Consider the following 21,224-nt stretch of genomic DNA (forward strand, 5'->3'; position numbering starts at 1 on the left):
GTTTATGCACAACTGCAGCCTCTGGAGGGTCCTACACCTTGATGTCTGGGAGACTCCAGAGGCACCAGCAGCTTCAAATAGCTGTCAGCTGTTCTCTTAATCTGATGTGTTTGTCTGGCTGAAACGGGCTCTGAATCAACCACAAATCTCTTATCAGTACAATGATTAAGCTTAGTCTTTCATGAAATATCGAAGGTTTTCATACCTAGACCGAGTAGCCCTTCCCACAATTGCAGTCTCTCAAATATTCTTTATTATTCAAAGCAAACTGTATTACTTCACTCCTCATTTGCCTGTTGATTCTGCAGAATTGTGCACAGACGCTTTGCTTTGTGAACAAGTCAGACCGTAGATCACATACAAGTCACATTTATTTAGTATATGAACGAGCTTGCTTAAAAACATTTGATTTCCTCCAAAAATAGAGCATTGAGACCTGTACTGTAATTTGAACGTTTGTAACGGATTGTGGGATTGCGTTGGCCATCTTTATATGTAATGTTTTTTGCATATCTCTCTTCCTCTTTCCTGCCTGAAGGTGGCGCTGCAGGTGTGGTGTCTAAAATCACTGGCTCCGTGGGGAAGGGTCTGGCCGCGATCACGATGGACAAGGAGTATCAGCAGAAACGCAGAGAGGAGATGAACCGTCCGCCCAAAGACTTCAGCGACAGCTTGGCCAAAGGAGGGAAAGGGCTGCTCAAGGTCCTGATCGCTCACGCTCCAGACTGTCAACACAAAACATCACAAAAGCTCATTTAGATTTTTGTTTCATTCACAGGGTGTTGTGGGTGGATTTACAGGCATCGTCACCAAACCCATGGAAGGTAGGCACTGGTGGGCAGATAACCATCGCTGTGTTGTTTTCATTTCAACATTTAAATTGCCTTTGCTGTGGGAATAATGCTTTTTCCCAGTATAGGGTGCTCGGTGCCTAATCCAAGTGTTCTTTGCCTGTGTGAAAGAGCCAAAGGAACACATCTTGCATACAATTGATTTTAAACATGCTATAACTTTAATATAGTTTTAAAATAGCCTGGATAAAACGTCTGTAAATCTATGGATGGGATTTAGTTTATGGGACTTTTTCCTGTTATGCATGCCACACAGAGGCCTTTTCGCCACTCAAAAGATCGTTTACTATTTTAAAAGCTCTATTATCAAAGTTCTTGGGAGGTTCCTCAAATAGTTGCTCTGTATGGCAACACGACGGGGACAAATCTTCTTCCTTGTTGTGATTCAGTGGCATTTGACAGTATACCTCCACAGCGCCACCTACTGCTCTGGAGTGTGTTCATTTTGAGGCTTTTCAAATGAACAACACACTGAGACAAATTCGCTTTTTACTTTGGAGTTTGAGTACTATAGTGGAGTAGAACATACTTTATTTATCTTCCAAATGTAGTGGAATAAAAGTAAAAAGCACAAATATTTCTATTTTTGCCGACAGGAGCAAAGAAGGAGGGCGCGGCCGGCTTCTTCAAGGGCATCGGTAAAGGTCTGGTGGGAGTGGTGGCGCGCCCTACTGGTGGGATCGTGGACATGGCCAGCAGCACGTTTCAGGGCATCCAGAGGTAACGCTGTTCCTCCCCGTGACCGCAGACGCGTCTTATCTGTCAATTACACGTTTTATTATCTGTTAAAATGCGTGTTGTGTTGTGTCTTCTTCTAATTTTCTGCTTCTGTTTCTGTCTCGTGATGTTGCCTGGGATTTTTTTTTTACTTGTCTTTGTGGTGTGTGAGTATTCAACGTTTTTACGCGCACGAGCTGAGTTCCTTCATATCAGCCGCTGTCCGCAGGTTTATGTAAATCTAAGATAGATCCATTCAAAATAAGGCTTCCACAAAGTTTGCAAAGCCCATAGTGATGAAGGAGCGCAGTTTGTGCAGCGGCTCATTTGTGCTTGTGCATGTTGTTGTTGCTCCGCAGACTCACGGTAAGTAGATGCATTTTGTTTGACATGCCAAAGCTGAATTGGGAACTTGACTTTAACATTGATCATCTCTCGTACTCACACTGCTGTAAGGCCTGTGGTAAACCTTTCCCCTTTATCCTGATGCAGTGTTTGGAAATGTGCAGCTTTACAAATCTTTTCTTACCTTCTCTGGATTTGTCATCTTGCAGATTTTCTTAGTGGAATGTTGCGCGTTAAGAGAGAAATCTCATGGGAAGTCAGAGTGTACATTCTTTGAAGGAGAGGATAGTGTGCAGACAAAAAATGCTTTTTACCATGTTACAGCAACAACATACCTGGAGTTGCGTTTTGAGCCACATGCACATGCTTGGTTAATCTTCGAATCTTCCTGGTGACTTATACAAGGATCCCCCGTTTATCACAAGCTCCTCCCACAGCCCAGCTTAACCACAAAAGTGGTTTTCCTACGTCCGCCAAAGCTTTATTACCGAGTCAGTCAACATGCTTCAAAGTGTTGGGAAGGAGTGCAAGCTGAGTGAGGGAGAGTGGGAGAGCACACTTGTTGAAGAAGACAGAATTATTGAAGGAGACTTTTCAATGAATGTGCAGGGCATACTGTTGTCCAGCACACACGTTTATATATGCGGTGAGTTTAACTCGGTCTCTATTTCCTGAAAAGTTTTGGATGTTGTGGCTTTCTGAGGCGCATTCTAAAGTAAAAGTAAGTGAGGATGTCTGATATTTTGACCCTTCATGCTGGCCCATACCAATCAAATACAGTCTTTTTGTTGTAGTATATTTTTATATCATATATCATTATATGCTGAATATTATATAATGTACTGTACATTTATAGACCTTTCATATTACAATAGTTTCACCAGTTGGCCGCCTATTTATAAACATGCAAGAAGTTTGGGATTTAGCTTTGCATTTGGAATTAGAAAGCAATGTTGGGTAATATAGATATTATGGGCTAAAATTGGCATTTTACATTAAAACAAATACTGCAGCATTTTAAGCCCCTTCACAAAACAACAACAGCAGATATGATGGTTTCAGCTCTATCTGCTTCTACTGTAAAGGCCATTCAGGTCTAGTGCATGATGTTTAGAGCCTGTAAAAGACACGAGGCCCTAGGAGCACATGGCTACTTATTATGCATAAAAGTGCGCTCCTATGAGGGTGCTCTCATTTCAGCTGTTGGAGTGGATTCTGCCTGAGCTGCCTCCTCAGTAAAAGCTAATGGCAGCGCTGCAAAGGAAACAAGGGATGTTTCTCTCTATTATGTTTTTAGAAGCTGCTGATTGTCTTCAGTGAGTTTTCAAGAAGCTTTACAACATACTTGATCCTGAAGTTTCGATATCTGCAAACACGTTCTGAAATGCATGTCACATTTTAGTCTTGTCTCAAATATCGCTGATGCTCCTGGACGAAGTGAACCAACGCCTTTGTCTCGTTCGATCGTTGCCTTGAACCACATAATATTTCAGGAGACTGAGCGGAAATGCTGCATGGATCTGTGCAGAGTTAAGTCGCACAAACGCGTCATGTCGGTCCTTTGCTTCTGTCCGAGCTGTGTGTCCCCCCCCCACCCCCTCCTCCACCCGTCATCATCAGGTCATGTGACACGCGTGCGTTCTCATGTGTATAACCGATGTTGTGTTTCATGCTCCGTCTGTAGAGGTGAAAGGTGAGACTTTTCACTTCTCAAAGCATTGTGTCCAACTCCAGTCCATGATCTGAATGTGCCAAAGCCAAACTTGAACCTGCTGCTCGTGCGCATGGTCATGAAGCCTCAGAACGGAAAACAGCGGAGAGCTTGTGGGAAGGAAAAAAACAAACTGCTTTGAAATCGGAGATGGAAAGCCTGGTGTTTTCGGGTTTGTAATCTGTGGTTTGTTGACTTCAGAGCGGCCGAGTCCACGGAGGAGGTGAGCAAACTGCGGCCCGTGCGTTTTATCGGAGAAGACGGCGTCATCCGACCCTACAACCTCACCGAGTCCCAGGGATTTGACCTCTTCCAGGTTTGAATTTTGACTATTCTTCACTACAGTATATTCCATTTTCTAGGGCTACACGGTAGGAGGAAAAATTGCAGTATTTTGTAACAACACAGATTCTTCAGTTAAGGCGTACATTTATCAGTGGTCAATGTTGAGATTTTTAGTGAGTAGAAAAAAGACCAAACTCACCCTTTGTGATGCTTATTTTTATGGCGTTTATGGCCTGAGATTTTCCAGAAACAACTTTTCACTGCTGATTGGATCTGTCTCCATGGATACGTATATATTCCATCCAGAAAATCCACAGGAAACCCTAAGAAATGTGAAATAAAATTGGATGGAAATCAAAGGCGCTAAGCAAAGCACCAATACAGCCACTCAATGAAAGGTTAAATACGCACTAGGGCTGCACGATATTGAAGTAACTTGCAATATGTGATACGGCTGTGCAATATTGCAATAATGATATTATTGAGATATTTCACTAAACCGTTTCAACAATGATCCATTCTAATTAAACACAAATCACAAGTAAGTCGTTTTTCAGCAAATTGTGTCAACAGAAGACGGGGAAAAACAGACCACATCAGAACCAAAACATGACTAAAACTGGACATTTTCAACGAAAACTGAAATTTTACACATTCATAAGTTCAATGCATTGTTTTTTTTGGCTGAATTTGCAAATGTGTCTATCTCAGTCAAGTGAAGATTTTAGTGATGTTTTACAATATATTGTGGCTTCTTGCGATACAGATATTGCATCTATATTGTGCAGCCCCATTGCACACTAATATTGACTTTTATTTTTTATAAAAGTTGCATAATGCCCCTTTAAGCTTTAAGCGCAAAAAACAAGGTGAAGTTTGACTTTGCTCTAGTTTATTCAAAATCTCAACAGACCTAATATATCAACAAAATAAAACCATTTACTTAAACCTGGCTCTATCCATTTATTTTGTCCCTGAAAATGTATGCAATTTGGTCCTTATTTTCACATGAAAATATTTAATGACAGAAAACCTGCAATAGATACAGACGGCATAAAAAGGAACTAAATCTAAATTCATCCATTGCTCTCTTAAATCTCTCCCCAGCGGTTGTAATCTCTTGTCTAAAGTAATTTCGCTCCTAAATTCCTAACTATCCATTCCAATGAGCTAAAATCACTTGAATATCACCATTTTCTGTGCACAGCTGTCATTAACCCTTTTCTAACCTCCTCTCTCTCTCTGTTTGCTTTATCTGTCGACTCTGCAGCCTCATGACGAGTGAACTCTTTTCGGATCACCTTTTATCAGACGCATCATTTCTCCCTTTGCCTTTGTAAATAAAACGTTGTGTAGACGGTGCACATTCAGGCTTCTCCTCCTCAGAGAAACTGCTGCTGCTGCTGCTTTCCTAATTCTTCATAACGTGGAGCTCTTTCTCCTTAGGATAGTGCCAAGTATGAACATGGTGAACTTTTTGTTTTCCCAGAGACGTGTTAGATTTATTTATACTTTTATTTCATTTTAATTTCTTTATATAACAGAGCTAATCCAGACGGGGTGTCAGCATTACATTTACAATCTTTTTTTTTTCTAGCTTTGATCTCAGTATAACGTAGTACTAAGCTAAGTTTGACTAGTATCGTTTGCAAGACCGTCCCTGACCCAGGCGTCTCCCTAGGCCCCCATCTGCTGGAGGGTTCACTGAATTGCATAAATGTACCCTATGAGAGCAATCATAGAGGGTACTACAGACTGAGGGCACAGGGCTGCCCCCATCGCATTCAGCACCGGCTAACTGAAGCCTGCTAGCAATTTGACTTTGTTTTTGGAGCTAGCTCCTTTTATAGAATAGGGTAAAAAAATATAAACATCAAAAGGGTAAAAAATAGGACGATGTTGCGCGTGGAAAGATAATAATGGATAATAAATAAATAAAAGAGGCAAAAAAGTTTCAGTAAAAAGTCCATTGGAGCCAGCCGCCATTTCCTTATGGCTTCAGGAAGAATGAGGCAATAATTAGTCCATTGATAAACGGTCTATCGCTGTGTAACTTCACGCTGAAAATGTGTAAATATTCAGAAGTGGAGGCCCCGACCCCTTCTAATAAAGCTGTTGTGCGCCTGTGATCTGGAATGATCAAATATCAAATAAAGCTACACGTTTCCATATCCAAAAGAACTGGTAACCAAAAAACAAAAACAGCAAAAAAGCCGTTTCTGTCTCAAATGTTCAGAAACGGCTTTGTCCTTTGTCTGTACATGTGCTAGAACAACACAGAATGCTGCCAGTGCTGCAGAGATATAGATAGAGTGACTGTCAACAAGTGAGTTTTTTCTTTCTTGGTTTTTCTTTATTGTCCTCAACTCGGCTCGGGCCGGTCCCGCTCGTTTGTCTCCTGAGGCTGTTTTGGGCGCATTTGATGGTGTAGTAAATAAAGCCCAGTCCTCCACATTTTCTCAGCCCATAAACCATCAAAGGACCTGCTCTGGGCAGTTCTAGCTCCAAATGTGTTTCTCATTCCCCCTGCTGCCTGTAGAGGTCACTACAGGCCAATTTGAAACCCCTCCTTACCAGACAGCCCTCATTTCTTTCACGTACATGGACATTATTAGTTCTAAAACACAAAATATCAAAGCTGACATGCCCAAAAGAATGTTTTGAGCCACAGTTATGCACGTTTTATATCACAGAAAGTACGTGTTTTGTTTTATTCTCTTGCTAAATTGACCGTTATACAGAGCCCACAGCAGCAGCTTCTCTCGCCGCCTGTTCCGCCGTCTCCGTCCTTTATGCACAGCCTGCGTCTTCAGGCGACTCTTAAACTTGACGCACGTCTGAATCTCTTCATACCTCAGACGTTTAATTACACCGTCGCTTTATTTTTCCACTAAAACATCTCTGCTTTTATTTTTATAATAGTATTTTTTTAATATTGTTTTAACAATGCCATTCTTATTTGACCAAAGTCGATTTTTACAGTGAACATTTTGTCGTTAAAAGTAGCAATAGATTTGTAAAAAGTGCAGTCACCTAAATACTAATATAATATATTTACTACTTCTGTGTGTACTTTATAGACTATACTTATACAAAGCTGAATACTGCTAATACTTCTGGGTCTAATGGTACATACATGGTTTGTCTTGGACATATTACAATAAATCTATATTTTGAACCAAATATGCATGCTTTTGATGGATAACATATTTAGAAATGAAATATTCTATACAATTATAAGCACCAGTTTGTGTACCATTACTGCCCTTACACTCTGATGTTCAAACGCCTGCACAAGTGTTCACTTCTGTTGCGTCTTTAACATAAACTCGTGGCCAAAAACGAAGCAAGATGTGACACACAAATGCAAATAACGGCTTTTTCATTTTTTAAGCCTTTTATTGTGTAAAGAATATGATTAAATTATAGGAGACACATAACACATAACACATTATTGTAACATTGATCCCATTTCAGAAACAAACCGATAAGTATGATGTGTCCATACAGACTGCATTTTCTGAATTGCCCATATATGGTCATGGGAAGATGAAAATAATTACATTTCTCCCATTCTTCACCATTACTTAAACAAATGCTGAATTATAATTCTATTTTTCTACTAAATAAAGAAACAGAGACATGGAGAGGAGCAAAGTGGTTTAACAGCCCAGAAATACTTGGACGTTAGCTTCATGCTAAATATTCACAACAAGTGCTGTTTTTCGCTTCTACTGAACAATTTGCTGTAAAAACATTTATTAGGCTTAACTTTATTTGTGTGTGATAAACATGTTAATAGTCCGCCAGAAAACGGCTAAAGAGTAAAAAATTGTTGTTCTCAGAACTTCCTCCCCCCTCGTCGAGGCCACGTATCAATAAATGAATAAATAACATAATATTTGTATAAATGGCTCTGAGTGGATGTCAAAGGGAGCACTTGTTCCAGGCGTTGTCTGTGTGTAACTGATGAATGTGTTCCTCAAATGTAACATGTTTCAATCTGCTTTTTAATAAAACTATAACTAACACGGCTGAGCCGCACTTTCTTCCTTTCTGCTCACAAACCACCTTTGTTTTTCTGATGACACTTCTTTAACAAAGTTATGTTTGCTCTCCAATAACTATTAGCTTTTTAATTCTGAATAAATTGAGGGAGAGTTGGGTGGGTGGGTGGGTTCACCATGTTTTTATGTTGATTTAAGTTTGAATAAGAAAATGAAGGAAGAAAAACCACAAGACAAAACTAAACTCAAAATACCACTGTTAATAGGAGTATTCGCTTTATGTCGGGACATTACTGAGAATCTGAGTAGTAAAGTAAAGTAAAGCTGGGTTTAAAGGCTGAACATGACCTTTACCCGGAATTGGACTCAGACAAAAGTGAAATATAAATCAGTCTGACGCTGAGTGACCGTGAAGCTTCAAGCTCAAAACTAGATTTCCCTTTGGGCCTAAAAGATCTCTCCTCCATCATTTGATATAGTGTTTCCCAACCTGTGGGCGGGCAAGGATCCCAGAGGTTAAAAGGGTTGATAACATAATAATATTAAATATTATTAGAGCAAATTAAATGGCAAAAACACGTAGTGACATTTTATCCAACATTTCTTTATCTGCTTATTTGTTATTGTTTGGATTAATTTGTTTTTGCTCCATAAAAGTATGTTGTAAAAGTAGTAATTTGTGGGGGAACAATCAGCCTGATCCGTGAAGTTTGCATAATATTTGTTGATGTCGTGTATAGTCAACCCTGACTAAATGTGGAAAGAGTTTTTCCTATTTTGTCACATTTAGACTAAAAAGAGAGGTTAGCCGATTTATCGGGCCGATATATGGCTATTTTACTACATCGGCTGTAATATATCAATATATCAATATATCGCTGATAACTGATAGTCAGAGCCTTAAGATGAGCCCTCCCACAACTTCACACATCGCAGAGATCAGTCACAAGTTTGTTCAGCTCAGAACCTTTTATATATATTTTTTTTATCTTCTTTAATTTTCTTACTCTATGCACCATGATTTATGCGTCCTTAATAAAGTCTTGATTATAGTATCACTTTTTGGGTTCATTTTGTCAGACACTAGGGTTAGAGATGTTAAAAATCTTTTACCTTTACATGTTTCAGCCGCCATCTACAGACCCTAGTGTCTGACAAAATGAACCCAAAAACTGATACTATAACACAAGTAGACACAATGAATGTTACGAAGTTTATAAAGTCTTGATTAGTAATAATAACACATTTTATGTTGCAGACCTTTGCTTCTAGCTTCATAACCATATGAGATCAAAACTAGCCATTTTTGTCAGTTTTTGAAGGGATAAATGCAATAATACTTACACACTGGCGTGATTAGTGTAGCTACTGATAAATAAACTCAAATTGAAACACCATCATCCAGCATCCCTCTGCACTGATATAATAAACCAAGATGGTAGGTCCTAGAGTGAGCGTTAGTCGGGGCGCTGCCATAAAACACTGAGCCCATAGATTGAGTCTTTGTTGTAAGGTCAGCTGTGTGTTTCAGCGCTCTGAGATCAAGCAGCTGGAGGGAGAGGTGTTCAGAGACCTGTGCCCTTACCCCGGACACAGGAAGACCAGCATCATCGTCACCAACAGGTAACGCTCGGCAAACGCCACCTCCATTCACAGCCCTGTCAATATGATCATTTCAAACGGTCGGAACCAGTGTGAGAGCTTTTGCATGAACGAGGCCGTGCTGTTCTTTTCAGGCGTGTGCTGTGTGTCAAAGAGCTGGACTTTGTGAACCACTTCAACAAAGAGTGGGAGTGTCTCTATCAGAACTTCTACCGACCTCCGGAAGTGAGAGGGACGGATCTCAAGATCTACTGCAAGGTGCGGCGCCCTCTACAAAACTTGAGCTTCTTTTCTTTTCTTTTTTTTCACGGTGGCTTGTGTTCCTCAATTCAGGAGGCAATGACATTTAAGCTCCCGAAGAAAGACGGACAGGACCCGGTTAGAAACGTTCCGCTCAAAAACGCACAAGTGGCTCAGGTGCTGATCGCAAAAGCTTCATTTTTGATTTTTTCCAATTGTGTGGCTCGTCTTCTAACCCTCTCCCCTCCTGGTTTCCTCTGCAGAAGTTAGCCGCCTCCATAACCGCGGGGCAGACGGCGCAGCAGCAGCACAGGATGGCCCGGCAGAAGTCCAAGCGCTTCCTCAACCTCAACAATAACCAATGATTCCTGTTTCATGTTTTACAGAGGGGTATTCATCGAAGTACTGAAGTTTTATATCCCATGTTGTGTCACGCACTGTCTGTGGAAGAAGGTTTTTGTCTGCTGTCAACGCGCCGAGGCTGCCTGTGTTCAACAAATGCACTAACGTTTGAATAAAAGCACAAAAATCAGAGTTATTAGCAGATATCATGAGCAAAATGTGTGGTTTTTATCCTACGTTTGCGTACAGTAAACCGGCTCGTTTTATGTATTGTAGGGATGCACCGATACCTATCACCGACATCAGTATGCTGCGTCAAGTCAGTGAGCTGAAATTTGTTTTGGCGGGCTAATGTTGCTAACTATCTGCTAACAGGTCTGGCGATTCTTAGCTTTTCATGCCTGGGGACCAAAGCTGCCTCACTGTGATCTAGTGAAGATGATCCTTGCCAGGCGTTGAGTGGAAGTTGCGTCGTGTTCGAGCGCTTTTGTGTCGTAGCAAAGTGAAACATTAAAAAAAACACAAGAGAATACGATGTAAACGCGTAAATTCCCGCCAGAAAGTCGTCCACACACCCCCCGACCGGCCGCTACAGGGACAGCTTTGAACGGGAAAAAAGTTTTTACGAGATGAGCCGGCGTTCATGTGCAATTTTCTATAACAACATTTAGCAACATTTAGGTGCTGGGATAACAACCAAAATGCTATCTTAGCAAGTTAGCAAAAACACAAATCTACATAGTGTTATAGGCAGAGACGGCAACACGTAGCCGTTGGTGGACAATAAACATATTTATCACACACAAGTCAAGTCAAGCCAAAATCAGGTCCATATTGATGTTCATTCACAGCAAATTCAGTAGAAGCAAAAAAGCGGCACTAGTTGCTAATGTTAGCATAAGTAGCATGGAGCTAACATAGATTCCTGGTTAGCATTGTCAATTTTTAAAGTATTTGTGGGCTGTTGAATTACTTTGCTCCCCTTCATGTCTCTGTATCTTTATTTAGAACAAAAATATTTTCATAATTTAGCATTTGTTAAAGCAGTGAGAAATTAGAGAAAGTTCAGGTTTTTTCCCTTCTTTCTTTTCCCTCTGGCTGCTTTGAACATGGCCGTATGTGAGCAATTCCAAAGACGCCGTCAGTATCTATAAAAATCAAATACAACTAAATGCTAACCCAACTGCAAGGAACAAGTCAGTCGATGAGCTTAGCGTGCAGGAAGGAAATGCCTTGTACTCGCATCGGTGTTCGGTATCAGCGAGTACTGAAATGAAAGTACTCTTATCAGTTTTGAAAAAAAGGCATCGGTGCATCCCTAATGTAAAAATGAAATGTCAATTTTCAACTGTAGGTAATAATGTCGTCCAAAGCCGTTTGCTGCAACCGAATACATAAAATGTGTTTAATATATAATAATGATATTGTAATAATCATAAAAATAACGGAACGGATTCTCCCGCTTTATGGAGAAAGTGAAAAGTGGCGTATCATCAACCAAAAGTATGTCATTAAAGCCATACAAAACGGTGGGAAACAAATTGAAATTGTGTAAAAATCTATTCATTACAATCATGTCAACAAATTGTACATACATAGTAGATCGATTGCACATACCTGTTTTATAATATGTACTCACTCAATTGAGAATCCCATGAAATAATGTGCGGCGACTAATGGAAAAAAAAAGTCAATAGTCAAAACAGATGCGTCCTTTGCACTATTTTCTCTTTCAGGCCTTAATGGTACACGAAATATTGCTGCCAGTGTCTGTCATGTTCCATCATTTTCTTCTTATTTTCATTTTTTTTATGCTTTTTTGTTTACCTTTACCTTTATTTTTTATTGTACTTGACTTTTTACATTTATTGAGCTGCTGATTTGTTTGTTAAAAAAAAAAACAACGGAGGGTAATCGTGGTGGTTTATTTTACTTTTAGTTTGATGTAATCTACAAAGGAGTCTGTATGAAGTTTTAAAGTGAACATTGTACACATTGACCACATGGACAGCTAAATACTACTTACAGGAAAAACTCATTTACTTTTGTGTTTGCATGAGATTGCACTAAATGATGAAATATAGCCATGTAACAGCTATCCTGCCGAAGAAAGGTGATGAATGTAATAATGGTAGTAATGTGTGTCCCCGTCTGTGCTCCTTCTTCAATGGCGTGTGGCGAGTGTCCGTTCGTGACTTTTTGTTTCGGGTTTATAACTGCTGATGTGAAGAACAAATTTGCTGGAAATGAATGCATAAATAATAATAAACTAAAGTGCACATTCATAAAGTTTTGGTTTTAGTCCCGGTTAAATCCTTGTTCCGCCCTGGTGTGATGGACTCTCCTCGTCCCCGTGCTGACTCCCTGTGGTCATGTGACGTGTCTCGTTGTCCCCGGCGACAGGGTTCCAGGGCTGTTTTCGCGGCGCCCCCTGTATGTCCTGTCTCTTCATCGGCTTCAGGTGAGACGTCAGAACCAGGGACCTGCCACAAAATGAACACGGATCAAGTTCTTTAGTAAAAAAAAAAAAGTATCTTGTTCTGTTAAGTGTGGGATTTTCCAACCCAATGTATCAAGAAAGTATTTATCCCAAGTCATTGCCCTCAAGCCCAAGTTCTTTCATCCCTTTGTAGATTTGACCAAGGCTTTTGCAGTCAGACTTTTATTGTGTTGGCCAAGTTTAGTTTGTGTAGGTCACATGTCTCCAAGTTCTTTTCATGTGAATGTGAGACAAAGAAACAGTTTATATAAAAGCAGAAGCATTGCATCTATCTAGAATCACAGGGTCCATTTTATTCAAATCAATGACTGGGGTCTGACTCGAGTCCAAGTCAAGACAAGCCTCTGATTATTGGAATGGGGAAGAAATATTAGAACGGCGCTGTTCGCGAAACATTTTCTGTGAGCCCACACTTTGTACTGAATATTGACCTGAACTGCTCGTATGACGGCACTCCCTGGCTCACAGCTCGCAGTTTAGCTGCGTTCTCTCTCTGGTATTTCTCCTCAGAGCGAACAGACCCCTGGAGCTCCCTCTCCAGAGCACTGAAGTCAATGAGGCCACGCTCCGGAGCAGACATCACCTGGGAAAACACACAATTACTTATTGTTATCTGATTAAGTCATAATATGGATGAAGGATTGGGTAATCCAATCCACTTATATTAAATTCTACAGTTACCATGGAGACCCGCCATCTTTGCAGCTGTTAGCATGCATTTCCATTGACTAATACAGTGGTTCTGAACCTGGGGGTAGACAAATTTGGGGGGTTGCCAGATCATGTAGATAAAATATACACTTCTTTTTAGCGTATATTCTAATATTTTATTGTTGCATGTGTGTGCCATTATAGGTTCGTAATTTGATTAATTTTATTTTAGCCATTTGTTTTTCCTTTGTTTTTTAAGAATTATGTAGACAAATGTTCCGATTTCTCACGGTGTGACCTGGGCGGGGGGTCAAGAACCCCTTTAACTGTTATAATGGGGGTCGCGGCTGAGAACCACTGGACTAATATTAGCAAAGAAGTTACTGCTGGTAAATACATCTAGCACACTGTGGTGTCCAAGTGTTTTAATGTGAACAATGTGCTGCTAATCCCATAATGCTCAGCGACATGACGTCACATTCCCGAACTCCTACTACAAACAACTGTCAAATGGCTACAAATGGTTATAGTAAAATGATAATGATACATATCTTTTTTTTTTTTTTTTTTTTTAACATGTATTTAATGTAAGTCTGTATTTTAGCCAAGTGTGTTAAACTTAGAAATACAATGACGTTAACTAGGCTAACCAATCTAAATGGCAGGAAAATGGACGATCAAAATACAAGGGAAAGTTGTCTGGCTAACGAGGCTAACAGTGATGCTAACGCTGTCGCTCAGTGACTACAACAATTTAACAGGAGCAAAATACGTCGGAACATTTCAGTCTTACATGAACGCGCTCTGTTCCATCTGACTTCGTGTTTTTCTTTACCTCGTCAAATCTCTCTGACTTTTGAAAGAGTTTGTTTTTGTCCGGGTTTCCCTCACACGGACTGTGGCTCCCTCTGTTCTCTCCTCAGCATCAGTCACCATGGCAACACGTAAACAGGACTGGTGTCATTCCGGAAACTGCCTCCCCGAACAGATAAATAATACGTTCATAATATCAATACAGTCATGCCTATGGCTTGGTTGTTTCACCAGGAGGGCATTAAGTTGTTCCCTACCTTTTTTCTTTTTTGCACAAAGAGCTTATATTCATATTATAGTAGATCCTTTTATTTCTTTTATGTGGACACAGACATAACCAGAGGTGAGTAGAGTAGCCAAAGTAATTACTCATTGTTACTTTAGAATAAGTTTAATCAAGTAGGAGCAACAAAAGTACTTCGATTATACTATTGCCAATATAAAACATACTCCTAATCACCAGACACAGAAAACAAGATTTTTGCAGAATGGATTTGGATGAGGAGGACCTTTATTTAACATCTCCATGGAGACGAGTTGGAGATGTCCCGCCCCCAGTAAAGCCACCGTCAGGTCTAAAGTGCCCTAAGATGCATCCCCTGTATGTTTTAACAAGGTGAGACATATAAGCTCTTCATCATAGTCTCTGGACAAGCTTTGCACAGATAACAGATTTTTAAAAACGCATCCCCTGTTCATGTTTTTCAGCACTAAACACTGTCCAGTCACACTTCACCTCCTTTGAATTTCCTGGACTTCTGGAACAGCAGCTCTTGTTTGACAAATTCTGCGCCAAAGGAAACGAACAGCGTTGTCGGTGCGAGTGTGTCCTTCTCACGTTCACCCCCAGGACCCTGCTCTGTGACAGATATTTCCAGCTTTTCTCCATTGGTGCATGAAAGTTTACATTACAAATGGGTTTAAAACAAGTAATTAATCATGTTTTAATCATTGCCACTGTTCTTCCCCAGTCCTGTGAAAGGAAGTGTCCACTGGGAGAACACGGTATCAGCGGACTCCTCGCCGATGAAGAATAGACATCCATCACCAACACCTCAGGTCCCAAAATGTAAGACCTGAGACATGACAGCAAGCATCACTTCCTGTGGAAATGCATCATGGGAAACGGACACAGATAAGGTAAAACACAAGGGGGTAAAGTGTCAAGGCTGAAAAGAAGAAAAGGACCCTTTCAGATTTGGCAGTAGCTTCTTGGGTTTGGTCAAAGCAGTTGTCACTTTTTAAAAGTGAGTGGCTTCCCGAAATTGAGTAAAATAGTCCTCCCCTGCTGAGTTTAGTGTGTCCTGAAGAGTTTGCAAACATCTTTAAGGGAGAGAAACGGTCTTTGAAAGAAATCGCCTACCATTATTTGGTTGTGAATGGGTCCACAAACCTTTCATGTTAATATTTTGGCCGAAAGTCCTTTCAAGTGGCCAACATCAAGCACATGGTTTTGAACGCTGTCACTGCTTTTGGATCCCTGTTATGAGAACATCACAAAGAAGACATTCAACTTTGAACCAGTTTTTGTCTCATGTTGGTAAACCCAGGAATTACAGAAATGTTAATCATAAATTAAGTTTAAAGACAGCTAACATTGTTAAGATCAAAGAATTCAGAGCCGTCCACACAGCAAACCTTCTGAGTCCACATCATTTCGGCCTGGGAGTTTTATATTATCTAAAACGGCCCACACATCTCCAGACTTGTAGAGCATCAGCTTTGCCATCTGTGGTTGGCAGAATTTAGAATCAGTTCCTTCTCTTTTCACGTGGGCCTTCACACATAATCTGAGCCCGACACATCTCCACACTCAGCTTTGAGTTATGCAAATAAAAAATAATGTATTATTTGCAGTTTTTATACATGCAACTACTGCCTTTCATTCTTTCTTTTTTGCCTCAAGTGCCTTAATTTCTCATTTATTTATTTATTTACTCGCACATTTCCCCCAGGCCCCTGCTCCAGCTGCAGTTAAAGCCCTTGGGCCTGTAACAGTACAACTGTCCATTAGTAATAGATATTTTTTGGGCAGCCCGAAAGTACTCCGGCCCACTGCGAAGCGTCCTGACTCTCCCGATTACCCAGCATGCCTTTGCAATTGACTCTTCGCAGGTGGAAATTAGCACTAGGGCTATAACCTGGTACAATGCATCTCTCCCCTTGAGGTTAATGTTTATTGTACACTTGTCCCTGTTTTTCTAAATAAATAAACCAAACTAAACTTCAGAGTTATACTTCAGGTCACACACCATGAGGGACAGTAACATGACACTAAATACAATAAATACAATCAAGGGGCACCCCATTAATAAACAATTTTCAGTTAAAAGGCTGAGGCCTCATTGCTCTTAAGCAGGAGTGTCCAAAGTACGGCCCGGGGGCCAAATGCGGCCCTCAGTCCAATTGTTGGTGACCCTCGGGCTCCTTCTTGCATCGGTACACATCATCAGAAATGGTCCTTTTAGTCGAAATGCAATAATTCAACACAATTCTAACCTAATAACTAACATTTTATTCTAAGACAGAGCTGGCATGAAGTTTTAAAGCATTAACAAAGGTGTGGAGCATAATTCAGACCTCGGCTAATCGAAGGTTTCGCGGCGCTAACCACCGATCTGTGGCCCTTCACTGCCTGTACACTTCAGTATGCGGCCCCACATGAAAAAAGTTTGGACACCCCTGCTCTTAAGGATGTCATGGAGAGTCTGAGTTAGACAGAACTTTAGACTTCAGCTGGAAGTAAGTAATATTAACAGTACTAAATCAAGTGATTGTTAGCAACAAGTATAACATTTAAACTTTCACACTCCCTCTGCCAGTACTTGATATAAACTTACCAGTTCAGTACTGAATTCTTCCATTCATCAGAAGTCTGAAGTTCTCTCTAAAGCAGAATCTCCATGACTTCCTTCTTCACCTTTTTTTTTTTTGCACAATGTATTTAGTGTCAGGTCACTGTCACTCGTGGAGTCTGACCTGCAGTGTAGCTCTGAAGAGAGTCTTTTCAGAGTAACTCGCGACTCATTTCTCACACAGGGGGTTCAAAAGTCTACACAATTTGTCATATGATGAAAGCAACCCTCTATGCATAGGTTTGTACCATTTGTGCCATTTTCTCATGAATTTAAAATGCAAAACTAAAGTGTAATTGAGCCCTGATATACTGCCTCATCTCCATGGAGAGAATAGCTCTATCTGGGGGTCTGTGCTTTCACTATTCGATCCCCAAGTCAAGCACCAAGCTCAAGCAGAACATCTACAAACCTGAGGGTGGCCTGTTTCCCGTCTGGCCACCTCCTGGACCCGCCCCTGCACCCAAACATTTCATCTGAAGGCCCAAAAGTGTATTATTTCCCAATTAAAAGGTACGCCTCTGTGACTGTACATCGCACACCTGAAGCTCCGTGTGTGCTCAAACCCGTGACTCATCAAAAGAGAAAGCCCTAATGCCCTGGACGCGCCTCGCGGTGACGTTACAGGAGGTGCACATCCTTCGCTACTTTATTGACTCTGATTACACGACTCAAATGACTGTTTCTGTCCCATCTGCAGCCTGTTCTGACGGGCCCCCGGAAACGCCGCAGTCCTGTAATTACCACCGGAATCGTTTCATATTTAACACGCGCCGCATTGTGTTTTTACCCAGGTCAACTTTTCTCTAAATGTTTTCAACATTTCAGACGCTGTAGAAGGCGATTGTCGGCGCTAATGTGAGTTTTGAGAAGAGGATGGAATAGTTCTTTGTGTTATAGATCTGTGAGCTTTGGAAACTCTGGAACCCTCATACTGTACAATAATAGCCCGCAGCACTTCTTAACATCCAATTATTACTTTAAATCCCAAGTGCTTCTGTTTGCGTCTCCAAACGTGCCCCGACAAACACCTTTATATTTAGGCCGTATTATGTATTTTCGGGATGTGTGAAATAATAATGGTATTTGCACATTTGCAGTGTGTCTCAGCTCTGAACTCCTTGTATTTCTGGACACTTCCGGTCGATTACAGCTGCTGAAAGTGACAGCATTGGCAGATTAGGGATTCCTGGTGGCTCCATGCTTGATTGTTCTTCAGTCTTTGACAGTTTTAAAGTTGTTTTTTACACTAGATTCAATGCGTGGACTATATTGCAAATATAGTGAGGCGGGGTAGGTGTTCCTGCATTTAGCCAATGGAATGTAGGCGCTCTAAAAAGGGCCTTTTCCGCATCACCTATCTCACCTCTCTGACGGCTAGTCTGGGGTTGCCTGGTTGTTCGTTGTGCCGGGACGTAAGGCCAGCAACTTTGCAGCAACTTCCATCAGTGCAACTTCCAGCACTGATGCCGGTCCGGCTGGTGCCGTATTATTGGACATGGTCGAGGGTCCGGGGTCTGCGGGCTCGTAGGGTGTCATGCTTCTCTCTGCTACCAGCTGGGTCCTGGCAGCACCATCATCATGCCTCCCCTGTTCTTGTCTGCTGTTCCTGTTTCCTGTTGTATTACGCCTGCTCCAACCTGGACTGGACTTTTACATCAATTTTACATTATTGATACAAACTTTCAGGAAACCAAACTTAACTTTATATAATAAAACTATCTACAACTTTATGTAAATCACTTGTCTTTGCCAGGTTATTTTAACGTAGCTGTGTGCCTTGCTAAAGTTATTTTCCCAGTTATACTGCGTGGTGTTGCAGCAACCTGGGACTTGGACGCTTCAAACCAACAGCCTTTCAGTTTTACCCCATTTTGAGTTTGAAAATGGTAAGAAAATAACAATATGTTTTTTGTTTTTTTTAATGATGTGCATGTAGTGTACAGTGTAGCACTTTGAGAAGCTTGTGGCATAGGCTTGTGCAGCACAGTACAAGTGTAGCACTTAAAGCCACACCGCGTAGTATTTTACCCAATATATAAAATTGAAATACATATAAAGATATTTTGTGAAAGATATTTTCATCATTGAAAAATCCCCCATAAATGTAAACAAACATGTGCTCTCCTTAGACATGACAGACATGGGAGTGGGTACGTCTCCAGCTCGTCTCCATGGAGATGTCGACCAAAGTCAGCTGAATTTGAGATTTAAACAGGTCAGGTCCTCATCCAAATCCATTCTTTGATTTTTCATTGCAGTGATAGCATTTTCTGTGTCGAACTGGTCATTAGGAGCATGTTTTGTATTGATGCCAACAGTATAGTCCAAAATGTTACGCAGTGTGCCTTTAAGTGTAGAGAAGTGGCCACTCTATTATGTGGCATTTGTTTGTTTTTATGTCATGTGACAATACACTTGGAGCTCCTTGCGCACATTTTGTTAGCTGTTGAATCCCGGACCTCATCAAATTGAATGTTCTATCCCCACACAAATAACTGGTGAAGTCAAGCTCAATATTAAAGTATGCTACATTTTGTCCTTTGTCTATAATTTATGTGGTTTCTTTATCGTTAACATCTTATAAGATGAGCAAAAAAGCAGAAACTTTACTGAATTTGACTTAGCGTGTAAAAGTGTCCTCTGAGTTAAATGATCATTTGTATCTAAAGTAAAATTTCCAAAGGTGTTTACACTGTCATGATCAATTCAGAAACCTGTTCAGATGCAGTAACACGATCAAGCTTTTGATTTTTAGTAACAGAAAATTATTTTTCAGAAAATCGTTCTGTTCATCTGTTAAGAACTATGCTGAATCTTCATTTACAGTAACAAACTGAGTTATGAACTATGAACTGTAGTTTGTTGCTAGTCTGTGGTAATTTGAGTGAAACTATTTTTGATAAAACATAAGGTGTGGCCATTGGGGGGCGCAGCCTCTCAGCAGCAGCAGTAGCAGCAGCAGCAGTGTCTCTCTTGGAAACAGTTTCTGCAGATACGAACCAGAGCCAGGTTCACTGTGGAAAAAATCTCTATTTTTAGACCGGTCCAGACCTGAGTGATCACACTAAAGAACCACTTCACCTGAGTCAACCTCTGCCACATCTGCAGCGCGGATTAACGGATTAACGCCAAGAAGAAAAGTGCTCACTTCTTCAGCTACTAAAGAGAGAAGCCAAATTTACTTTACCAGATGAAACTATTTGTTTCAAAGTGAACTAAAGCCTAAGAATTAAGTATAAAAGTATAAAAGTTTGAGGATTGGAAATTATGTTGTTGATATGATATCTAAAATGTGTTTACAGAACAATACAAGCCTCGTTCAGGTCGACAGTTTAGTGGAGTTCTGCTGCAGGCTGCATATAGATACAGACAGCAAACAATGTGTCTTCTTAGTGGTGTGTGGTGTTAGCTTATCGAAGGGTTATGGTCGTTTTCTGGTGGCTATGGGCATATGTAACACACACAAATAAAGTCAAGTCCAACTTGAGTTAGTTTGAATGTTTTGACCCAGCAGATTGTCCACAAGAAGTGAAAAACTAGCATTCGAAGCCAGTCGAGCAAGAAGCTAGCGCTAGCATTATGGTTAGCACTCCCTGTTAAGTGTTCAAATTTGGGCTGTTGAACCTCTTTTCTCCTCTTAATATCTTTATTTGGTAGAAAATTATTCCACTGTTTTTACATACTGAGATATGTTCTTACCTTAGCTTAGACGAGTTCATTTGTACCTGTCTGGTCTTCATGCGTGTGCTCAGTCACGTAAACACAGCACAGACGGCGTTAGCTACTCTTTCATTAATTACTCCAACACTACTTTAAAGGAACAGGCAACCGTTTTTACATACTGGGATATGTTCTTTCCTTAGCTTAGACAAGTTCATTTGTACCTGTCTGGTCTTCACGCATGCCCTCAGTCACGTAAACACAGCGCAGATGACGTTAGCATTTAGCCTCTCCCTCTCTCCACTATAGCTCCAAACGAGGTCAAGATAGAATCTACCAAGCTCTTCCACGTTTTCCCTATTTAAATATGGTTACGTGAAGTGTTACACTACAGTAAGTAGTTACTAAGTATAGTTACTTAAAATTAAACAACACAGTAAAGTGAAGATATTACTGCGCGTAAACAATATGCCGAAGTACTCCTGGTATTATTACGCCTTACAATATAGTTCCCCTTTTTATCCGCTTAGACAATCCACATTGTTTAATTTTGTGTAATTATACTTTGTAGTGGAACACTTCACGTAACCATATTTAAATAGGGAAAACGTGGAAGAGCTTGGTAGCTTCTATCTTGACCTG

At 40.6% G+C, this 21,224-nt stretch overlaps 2 protein-coding genes across 2 annotated transcripts in view; one reads left to right on the top strand and one right to left on the bottom strand.

Moving 5' to 3' along the window:
- Positions 1-10,435, top strand: part of vps13c (vacuolar protein sorting 13 homolog C) — a 71,661-nt gene extending 61,226 nt beyond the window's left edge. The window contains exons 76-83 of the mRNA XM_079554944.1: positions 539-702; positions 779-824; positions 1,448-1,571; positions 3,826-3,940; positions 9,448-9,539; positions 9,653-9,776; positions 9,852-9,935; positions 10,022-10,435. Of these exons, the coding sequence (XP_079411070.1) occupies positions 539-702; positions 779-824; positions 1,448-1,571; positions 3,826-3,940; positions 9,448-9,539; positions 9,653-9,776; positions 9,852-9,935; positions 10,022-10,123 (851 nt within the window). The 3' untranslated portion in view covers positions 10,124-10,435. The remainder of the gene's footprint in view (positions 1-538; positions 703-778; positions 825-1,447; positions 1,572-3,825; positions 3,941-9,447; positions 9,540-9,652; positions 9,777-9,851; positions 9,936-10,021) is intronic.
- Positions 10,436-12,281: 1,846 nt separating this feature from the next.
- dnaaf19 (dynein axonemal assembly factor 19) lies at positions 12,282-14,184 on the bottom strand. The gene is made up of 3 exons (XM_079554948.1): positions 14,087-14,184; positions 13,032-13,183; positions 12,282-12,583 (listed from the first exon to the last, which is right to left on the bottom strand). Exons 2-3 carry the CDS (start codon positions 13,178-13,180, stop codon positions 12,409-12,411), a joined length of 324 nt encoding a protein of 107 aa, XP_079411074.1. The 5' UTR covers positions 13,181-13,183; positions 14,087-14,184; the 3' UTR covers positions 12,282-12,408.
- Between the last annotated feature and the right edge of the window lie 7,040 nt (positions 14,185-21,224).

The sequence above is a fragment of the Gobius niger genome (assembly GCF_951799975.1).
Source record: "Gobius niger genome assembly, chromosome: 4".
Taxonomy (NCBI): Eukaryota; Metazoa; Chordata; class Actinopteri; order Gobiiformes; family Gobiidae; genus Gobius; species Gobius niger.

Bases quoted from the DNA above. Each gene is read 5' to 3' on its own strand.
- dnaaf19 (XM_079554948.1), bottom strand. From the start codon at position 13,180: ATGTCTGCTCCGGAGCGTGGCCTCATTGACTTCAGTGCTCTGGAGAGG. The intron at 12,584-13,031 runs GTCAATATTCAG...ATTTTGTGGCAG, and splicing joins CCGTCATACGAGCAGTTCAG to GTCCCTGGTTCTGACGTCTC.